The following is a 9,983-nucleotide window of genomic DNA, read 5'->3' on the forward strand; positions in this document are numbered from 1 at the left end:
CACTTTGGTGCTTTTTCGGTCATTCATTCAATTGAATTTCTTTTAGTAATCATTTTAGCTCCTCTTTATAAAATGGCAAGAGTCAGAGTCACTCCCCTTGACAAGACATACATTATAGATATTTAAAATGCTTTACTATTTAATTTTTTAAAATTTTATTTTGTATATGCCTGCCACTTGTAGGATGCATTTGAATATCTGAAGGAATTCTAAAAATAAATATTTTTTAAAAGCTAATGAGAATCATTTGTTAAAAAACAACGGAATAGCTATATTTTCAAGCCTGGCTTATTTGGGCATGAGCATCTCTTAAATAAAATGCTGTCAAAAATGAAAATTTTAAGACTATATAATAGAATAGTATCAGTGCTTCAATTTCAGAGAACAACTACTTATATAGAAATATTACGGATTTGAATGTTTCTGGATTCTCTTATTGATACATTTTACTGGCCAACTTTTGGCCAGTGTGGGATTATTACTAAAAAAGCCACTCTGAGAAATCCAGATATTTTTCCAAGTGTATGCATTAAAGGAGTGAAATTTGAAGTGGAATGTTTTACTCCATCTTCCAGTTTCACCACGTAAACAGAGAATCAGTCTTAGTGACATTTGTCTTAGATGTTATGGACAACCATTCCTAGAGGGTCAATTAGATGATTTTTTTTTTCCTTCCAAGTCTTTTTTTTTTTTTTTTTTTTAAATAAAATACAGCAACATGGCTAATGGTGTGGACAGGAAGCTAGACCAGATCAGAAAAATCAGTTTATAGGTATGCCATCTGTGTGTCCTTGGGGGAAATACTTAACCTTTATCGACCTTGATTTCCTCATCTGCTTAAAATTAGGGGTGGAAATAAATTGATCTCTCAAGTCCCTTCCCCATTCTGATATTCCATGATTCTCTGAGATAAATAAAAAAAGGTACACATGTATTTCTGGAGGAAAATGTCTGTATTAAAAGCCAAGAAACACAGAGCTACAAGAAGAAATACACAAGAGAAGGCTTCATTTGGTAAATAGACTTGAAAGAAGGTTCATTAAAGTCCAGTAATCCTCAGTAGCAATATATCAATTTTATATCCTGCTCACAAAACTCTCCCCTTTGTAAATGATAAAAAAAAAAAACAACAAAAAAACCCAGCCCTCCCCCAAACCCAAAACACTGCAAATACATCTGTGGGCATATACAAAGAGCTCCTTTTACTACAATGACTGCAGTTTGGCTTGTGTGTGTGTGTGTGTGTGTGTGTGTGTGTTTCTGTGTGTGTGTGTGTGTGTGTGTTTACTAAAACATTCCTTTGAAAGTTATTAAAAATATAAAACAAATACACAGGATTTGGTCATTTTTCTGCTAAGAATGTTGGGTACATGGGGGCGGGGTGGGGAGGGAAGGAAGGTATGCATTGCTTGGGAAACCTAAGGAAGGAATCGTGAAAGATGCCCAATACATCCCTACCCCTCTTTACAGGTGCTCATCATGTAGCTGTGGTCCATGAACTTGGATTAGACTTGCAAAGCTTTGGGATGTGACCCCAGACGTTTCTTTTTAAAGACAGGAAAGCGTTTGCCACAGCTGTTGGCCGTTTCTTGCCCCCCCCCTCCCCGTTCCCACCCCATCCCCCCCAAAGAAGAACAATTAATGGTAACTACAGCACGAATAAAACCTGTCGAGTATACCGCCGGGTGAGTCACCCAAGAGACAACAAACATAGTCAAAGGGAGAAGAGGAAGGAGGAGCAGAGAGGAGGGTGAGGGAGGAGGAGGAGGAGGAGGAGGAGGGTGAGGGAGGAGGAGGAGGTGAGGGAGGAGGAGGAGGAGGACCACGAAGAGCTGGGAGGAGAGGAGCCGCAGCTCCGTCACGCTGGAAGTGGGAAGGCAAGGGCCCCGAGAGGTGGCGGGGAGCCGCGGCTGGGGAGATTCGGGGAAGTCGCGGGGGGTGGACCCCGGGGGGCTACTTGGCCCCGGTGCCCGATGTGACGGCCGCGGCGGCCGGGCGGCGGCCGCGGCGGCGGCTGCAGCGGTTCCAGATGTGACGCCGCGGGCGGCCGCCGCGGGAGGAAGAGAAGGAGGAGGGGGGGCCCCGCCCCGCCGGCCCTGCTGCCGCCGCCGCCGCCGCCGCCGCCGCCGGTCCCTCCGCCGCCGCCGCCGCCGCCGCCGCCGCTGCTGCCGGTGGTCCTCCTCTGCTCCATGCCGTTGGGGAGGAAGCCGGCGATGATGGGCACCGGCCAGATGAGGGCGGCCACGCTCCACACGATGATGACCAGGGTCATGAAGCAGGCCACCAGCGTGGACTCGATGGGCTTGCGGTTCAGCCGCCAGCCGGGCTCGCCCTTGAGCTCCTCGAGGCTGAAATCCAGGCAGCAGAAATTCAGCGGCTCCCCTTGCCACCAGAGCTGGCCCGGCTCGGCCGCGGGGTAGGAGGGCAGCGATGCAGAAGCTGCAGCAGCAGCCGAAGAAGCGGCGGCGGCGGCGGATGCGGAGGAGGCGGCGGAGGCCGAGGCCGGGCCGGGAGCGGGAGCGGGGCCGGGGCTGGTGGCCGCCGCAGCGGCAGCCGCCGCCGCCGCCGCCGCCGCAGCCGCGGCAGCGGCAGCCGCAGCCCCCCCCCGGAGGCGGCCCAGCCGGCGACCCCGGACCCAGCCGCAGCCCACGCAGAGGCGCAGGTCCTGCTGGGCACCCCCGGCCGCCAGCCCCAGGTGTTCGATGAGGAGTGGCGGGCCCACCCTGTGGAAAGCGGCCGAGAAGAAGGCGCGGCCGTGGCCGTTGGTGGAGAAGAGCAGCAGGTCGCACTGGATGCCCAGGGGCCGGCTCCAGCGGACCAGCAGGGAGCTCAACATCTGGCGCTGCACACTGATGTTGCAGTGCGCCTCCTCGTGCTGATGCTGCTGCTGCGGCTGCTGCTGCTCCTGGTGAGGCGCCTGCTGCTGCTCGTCGTCGTGGTCCCCACCGCCCCGCTCCGCCGCCTCCGGACCCCTCTGCTGCTCCTGGTGCGCCGGGGCGCGGGCGACGGCGGGCAAGGGCGAGGCGGCGGCGGCGGCCAGGGGCGAGGCGGCGGCGGCGGCAGCGGCGGCGGCGGCGGCGGCGGCGGCAGGCAGGGCCGAGGAGTCATTCGGGGAGGCTACCGAGGAGGAGGCCGAGGAGGCGGCCGAGGAGGCAGCCGGGGAAGCGGTCGAGTTGGGGTCAGACGGCGGGGTCGCGTGGCTTCTCTCCGCGGCTTCCTGGCCACCTGGGTCTCCCGGTTCTCCCGGGTCTTCCGCGTCCTCGTCAATCTGGGGCGCCTCCAGGTCAAGCTCCATGGCCCCGGCGGTGGTTTTGGATTCGGGGGGCGACGGCGAGGAGGAGGAGGAGGAGGCGTTGAGTGGAGGCAGGAAGAGGCCCGTTTCGTCCTGCCCCCCAGCGGTAGAGGCCCAGTCCCGGACCGGCAGCAGCAAGAAGGCTGCGACCAGCCTCAGCCCCCGGAGCAGCAGCAGCATGAGACTGACTTAGCGCCTCGAAGGGGCAGGAGGAGGAGGAGAAGAAGGATGCATGGCGCGGGCGGCCACCGCTGGGACGAGGGGCGGCGGTCAGGGAGAGCCCTCCCCGCCGCGGAGAAGCCCAAGGAGCAGGTGGAGGTGGAGGAGAAGGAAGGCGAGGAAGAGGAGGAGGAGAGCCTCGGGCGCGGGCACAGAGGCGATCACGGCCGCTAGTCCGGCTGCAGCAGCTGCTGGTGAGAGATGCAATGAGGGGAGAGCTCCGAGCCTAGTTTAGGAGCCAGGAGGAGAAAGCGGGGGAGGAGGAGGAAGAGGAGGAGGAGGAGGAGGTGGTAGTGGTGGTGGTGGTGGAGGTGGAGGAAGAAGAGGAGGAGGAGGAGGAGGAGGAAGAAGAGGAGGAGGAGGAGGGAGAAGGAGGGGAAAGTGTGACAGCAGCAGCGACGGCGGCGGCTCCGTGCTGCTTTTCCCTCCTCCTCCCCAGCCTGGAGAGAGGCTGCGGCTGGCTCAGACGTGTTAGTGGGGGAATCCTCCCCATGGGGAGGGGAGGGGACGGCAGCAGAAGGGAGTGGACGGGAGGGGAGGGGATGGGATGGGTCTGGAGTTCGCAGCGCTGGGGTTGGGAGACTGGGAGAGCCCTCCGTCAGCAGGGCGCAGCGCTGCTCTTCCCTCTAACCCCCACCCCCTCCGCTTCTTCCGCCTCCGCTACTTTCTTCCCAAACCTGAGCCCCTCCCCTGCTCCCCCCCAAATTTCTTCCCCTGCACCTGCAAACTCCGGGAGGCCTTGGCTTCCAAGCCTTGGGAAAAGTTAGACAGCCAAAGCAATTTCTCCGCCCACCCTTCCCCCACTCCTTGTGGCTTTTGTGGTCACCAAACTCAGAGCTAGTAAAGCAAGTCTGGTCCAGATTCGCAGCTGGTTGGGGCTGAGCTGGGGCTTCCCCTGCTTTCCCCTACGTCCCGCCCCACCTCGTCCACATCTCACCATCCACTCGGAACCGTCCACTGAGCTGCAGCCTCTCAGAACGGTATCTCCCCACTTCATTCGAAGCTGCAATCTATTGAAAGTGTCATGTCTTAGGAAACGCCCCAGGAACCCTACATTTTTGTTAGCTGTCTAACCTGGTTAACCTGCTTTCCATTCCTCAGGCCCCGTCCAATCCCTCTTCCCCTCTCTCCCCCCCACCTCCCAGAAAAAAAAAAAAAAGAACTCGGACCCCAGAAGGAAACAATCTCAGTAGTGGAATTGGGTTCTGAAGTCTTGAAGAGAAGATCGTATATTTGATTCTTCTTTGTCCTGGAATAGAGTTGCCTGCTTTATATCGATTTTTGAAATTTTAGACAAGAAAGCACCTTAGAGACTGTTTCTTTCTACCCTTTGGCTGTACGGAAAGGAAACTGAGGCCCACTTTCCCAAAAGGAAAGTGGCTTGCTCTAGCTCATACAAACTGTCAGTATCAGAGTTAGGATTAAAGTTCAGGTTCAGACTAATTCCCGAGAAAGAGCCCTCCCTGGTATAACCAAAATGCTTTTAAAATCTGCAAAGGGAGAAACATTCCCTTCGGTCCCCTTCCTCCCCATGAGTCTTCCAGAGTTTTATGTCGTTAAGAAACCTCCCAGCTAACATTCCCCACAAGCTGAAGCAATATGCTAAGTGCCAAACTCACAGTCACTGAAGATAACACCAGGAACTACTTTGGGGATTGAGGTGCAAGTGCCCACGGTAGAGTGGGCACCCTGGCATATTCTGATGCTCTGAACGCTATTGGCACAAGAAAAGGGAATTCCTCTAGGTTGGAAATTTTCCCTTCTTGCAGTCCTTTGTTTATTCTCACTTTTCAGCCAGTTCCTGGCAGGGCGACTGGTTGTATTTTCATGAATGATTCATATCGAAGCTTGTGCGGGAGGACAATTAATCCCAGGGTAAGAAATTAAAGTGTGCAAATGGTTGCCAGAGCTGCCAATTGAATTATATTAACATTAGATTTATATTTTTAAAAAGAGAAAACTTTTTCTTATGCAATTCTGCTTGTCAGACTTTGAGTGAAATATGTCCATTTAGAGTGCCTTTAGGGCGCTGTCCTTGGTCCTAGGGTTTGGGATTCATCCTGCCTACCACCAATTCACCTGAGAAAGCAAAAAGAGGAAGAGGGAGGTAATTAAGGGGAGGCAGAAGCTAAAGCAATCTATAAATGGTTCTCTCCAAAAAGCTCTTAAAACAAACAAACCATATCATACATTAGCTTTTCTAGAATCATACTTTTTAACAAAGAACGATTGTTTTAACCTAGAGTGGTAATGGGGAAAATATCATTAGCACATTCCTTCCAGGAAGCTTCATAAAAGAGAAAACCATGAATATTCCTAAATTTTAGTTAATGTTTTTTTCTCCTTTAAGCACCTCTTTTTCACTCACTGACTATATTGGCTGGAGTGATTTAACACTTTACTCGGATCCAAATGGTCTGATGAACAAAACAACTTCCTTTTTGTCTGCCCTTTCACAAGCGGCTGAGAACAGGAAAGCTTTCATTTTATAACAATGTCACCTGTGCCTTGGCAGCTGACATCTTTGGAGTTTCCAAAAGCTGGAGAGCTTGAGATAGGGCCAAGATGTGTGAGGAATAGAAACATCAAGTAAATTTATACCATTAAATCTGTGTATCAAAGTAACGTTATCCACCACTCACTATTATGCAGAATTTGATTGTATGGTTTGTGAGTTATTCTATCCCTGAGGTTTTAACCTGTAGACTGTGGATAGATTTTGGAAGTCCTTGAACATAAGAGATAAACAAATCCTTTTTCCCCTAAACTTCAATTGAAATCTAGCATTTCCTTCAATTATTTAAAAATAAGATTCTGAGAAGAGGTTCCATTTCTAGGCTTCACCAACCTGCCGGTGGGGTTCATGGCAAATAAAAAGTCATTCCCTCAGTGTCTCCTAGGTTGTATTGCTGGACTTTGTGATATTTTACTATTGTGGACAGTCAGGGGAAAGTTTGAACTCTGGAATTAGTGACTATAATGGTTTCATATTTCATCAGGTAATTCTCACCTCAGTCAGCACTTATAATCAAGAATTAATTATAATTTACTTGGTATGTCAGACTTTGAAGATAAAGAAAATCAATGCTGTTCTTTTAAGTTGTGTGTGTGTGTATGTGTGTGTGTGTGTGTGTGTGTGTGTGTATGTTGGGGGGGAGGGTGTGGATTTTAGTCTGAACCTATGATCTCATTGTCACCGAGAAGCGTTAGTGATGAAATTTCCTCTATCAGTGTAGATCAGCAGCTGGTCGGCAGGTTAGCATTTTAGAGAGTTGCTTGGGAGAGTAAATGACTTGTGGTCAAAATAAGACTTTAACTCAGGTATTCCTATCGATGAGATTGCCTCTTTATGCATTTACCATGACCTTCTTGTCCTATTTAACATTGTGTTTAACAAATGTGTCCATTTTCTTTTGGAAATATGGAGGATATAAATCCTAAATAAATTAAGCAAATCTTAGAACAATGGATTATCAACAATAGAAGGTATCTTACTCCAACCCCTTCAAACACTGAAACCCTAAAAGGTTAGCTAGTCAGGGATTAAACTGAGATCTCCTGACTTTAGTCCAGTGTTCTTTCCAGTGGAAATTTTCTCACTATTCTGAAGAGCCGAGCATGTGCCTTTATGTTTTAGAGCGAATATGATACAACACACACACATAGAGACAGACAGAGACAGACAGAGACAGACAGAGGCAGAGACAGAGAGAGAAAAATGAATAGAAAGCCTATGAAAGATAATTTAGCTCCAGTGAGAAAGAATGTTAGTTTTATGACCCATGGGAATCCAAAAAGGAGGAAGGAAATTTGTGCTGTGATTTAAAGGAAGCTAGAAATTCTACAATTGGAGGTGAGGGGAAAATGAGGTATGAGAAAGAAGGGTAGCACTTGTGCAGACATATAATTAAAGAGAAAAGAACTATTAGGCCAGTTTTATTGAAATGGAGAATGCATGAAGAGAAATCATATAAAACAGGACTGGAAAGGTAGGTAGGAGTTAGATTTTCAAGAACTCTAAATGCCAAGCTGAGGATTTAAAAAAAAATTAGCTTAAAGGCAACAGGGAGTCACTGATGCTGTATGTGCCTATATATGTGTGTGAATGGGTGTGGTTGTATATGGATGGATCGATGGAAGAGGGTGATTCTATGATTCTGGGAAAGGAGGATGATACAATGAAAGATTTAGACAAATCTCTAGATAAATCTCTGAATTTACTTGGTCCATATGAGCCTAGGAAAAGCCTTACAAATAGAACAGATATCCTATACAGACATATTATATATTCCTGTTGGTAGAAAACCAATAGTTGAAAGATTCAAAGCAAATATTATAAGTAACACGTCCTAATTTTTTCCAGTTCTAAAGCTCTTAGCAAATATTATGTTATTGTATCCTCACGAACCTTAGTGAAATAATAACAACAATATCTTGAGTTTGTTTAATTCATTGCATCCAAAGAGCTTAAAGTGCCTCCAGTGCATAAATTCATTAGTATGTTAGTGATCTAGGTTGAATTAAGATATCATTATCAGACATTACACATACAAACACACACACAAACAGAAAGAGAGAGAAAGACAGATAGAGGGAGGAAGAGAGGCAGGGAGGGGAGAGAGAGAGAAAGAGGAAGAGAAAGACAGAGACAGACAGACAGACAAAGAGATCATAAAATGATAACATGGTAATTCAGTGAGAGTTAGAAGCCATTGTTAATAAGATTCATCCATCTGGAGAGTTTAAATAGCTTTGGTGACATGGGGAGGTATGGCAGCTTCCTTGCTTTTCTCACTCTTTTTTTCTAGGCTCCTTGGGAGGGGATGTTAGTGGTGGGAGGCAGAAACAGAGAGCTGGGAGGCAAATGTAGCATTTGAACCTTTCCCTGGCAATTCAGATGTGTTTAAGTTCTCAACTAATTATTTCAGTGTTCCAAAAAGGTTTATATTTCATCTGGGTGGATGTTTCCTCCAGCATCTGCAGAATGAAAGCTTTGTATGCCTTAGCAGGCTGCCTTTATGAATTTCTTCAATAAAATTAAAAAAAAACTCTTGGTAGCCAACCTTCTAAGCTGATCATTGGATTATAGGCAAATGAATCTGTCACCACACCTAGATTCAAAATCTTGATTGGTAATATTTTGTAGATTAGTCTTGACTTGTTTTACTTAGGTTTTCTTCCTATATTACTTGAGAGATATAATTGGCTTGCTGATCTCCTTGGCCTGAAGTAATTTTTCCTGTTTCTAATTTCCTGTAGCAATTACTGGCTTTAAAATTTAGTTGACAATTATTCACAGCAGCATGGTTTGGTTAAAAGGATGTTGCCTCTAGAGCAGGAGAATACAAGTTCAAATTTTATCTCTGTCCCTTACTATTTCTGTGACCTCAGGCAAATCACTTTTCTCCTCTCTGCCTCAGTTTCCCCCTATATAAAATAACAGCTGGATGATTTCTCAGGTCCCTTGAAGATCTAGGCCTATGGTCCTGTGATTGCTCTTGTTGCCTTGAACTCATATTTAAGTTATATGTGGTTATTTACATTTTCAAATGTTTATATTTTATTTCCCTATTTAGAATATAAATAAATGTCTTATTCCTTTTTTTACCCTTTAGTACAATGGGTCCACATACATAGTAGACCCTCTTTTTGGGATGAGGTAGATGACTTCTGTTTTAGTCTGGAAAAAAGTCTTATGAGCACTTAACCTTTCAGGCAACAAGTTGCCCCGCCTTTAGATGTGCCCCCTTGCTCCTGCATAGTCTTTCTCCTTTGTAGAATCTTCTGTGACTGGAACCTTTCATACTATGAATTTCCATATCCCATGTAGGCTTGCTAATTGGCCCCCATCTGCATGAAATTAACTGATAAACATTCATTAGATTTGATTTGTGGATAAGTCACTTAATACAATGTATAGATATGTTACAAGTATAGTCTGTATTTATTAAGTGCCAGGCATTCTGCTAGGTTCTGGGAATACAAGTACAAAGAATAAAATGATTCCTCCTGACAAGGAGATGATGTTCTAAGGGAGGCAGATATTTATGTAAATCTATACAGTGTAAATATAAAGCAAATAAATATCAAATTTACAAAGTAGTTACATATAGGCAATTTGGGAGAGATGGCACAATCAGAGTTGGGAGGTGGACATCAGTAAAGACTGCAAATACTGATAGAAGGGATTTCTCTTCAGGTATGAATTGTATTAAACAACCTTTTTTTCCATAGAAGAGTGACTGTGATAGTTATGGTCCCCAAGTCCATCTCATGAAGTTCATTTCAAGGCACCAGGGAAGTTTAACCTGGAAAAGAGAAGACTTGAAGATACATTATATGAGAGAAGAAGTAGAGTTATTCTGTTTATCCTTAGAGGGGAAGATCAAAAGTAATGGGTCAAGGTTGCAAAAAAACCAAACATATTTATGCTAGAAACCATCAAAAACATTTTAAAATGGAGGGATGAGTT

At 46.8% G+C, this 9,983-nt stretch overlaps 1 protein-coding gene across 1 annotated transcript; it reads right to left on the reverse strand.

Moving 5' to 3' along the window:
• Positions 1 to 755: 755 nt before the first annotated feature.
• On the reverse strand, positions 756 to 3,560 carry TMEM158 (transmembrane protein 158). Its single transcript, XM_031940081.1, is given in 3 exon segments — positions 756 to 1,994; positions 1,997 to 2,080; positions 2,083 to 3,560. Coding segments are annotated over 3 exon segments (1,515 nt in total). The 5' UTR covers positions 3,473 to 3,560; the 3' UTR covers positions 756 to 1,953.
• Between the last annotated feature and the right edge of the window lie 6,423 nt (positions 3,561 to 9,983).

The sequence above is a fragment of the Sarcophilus harrisii genome, chromosome 5 (genome assembly GCF_902635505.1).
Source record: "Sarcophilus harrisii chromosome 5, mSarHar1.11, whole genome shotgun sequence".
NCBI classification, from domain to species: Eukaryota; Metazoa; Chordata; class Mammalia; order Dasyuromorphia; family Dasyuridae; genus Sarcophilus; species Sarcophilus harrisii.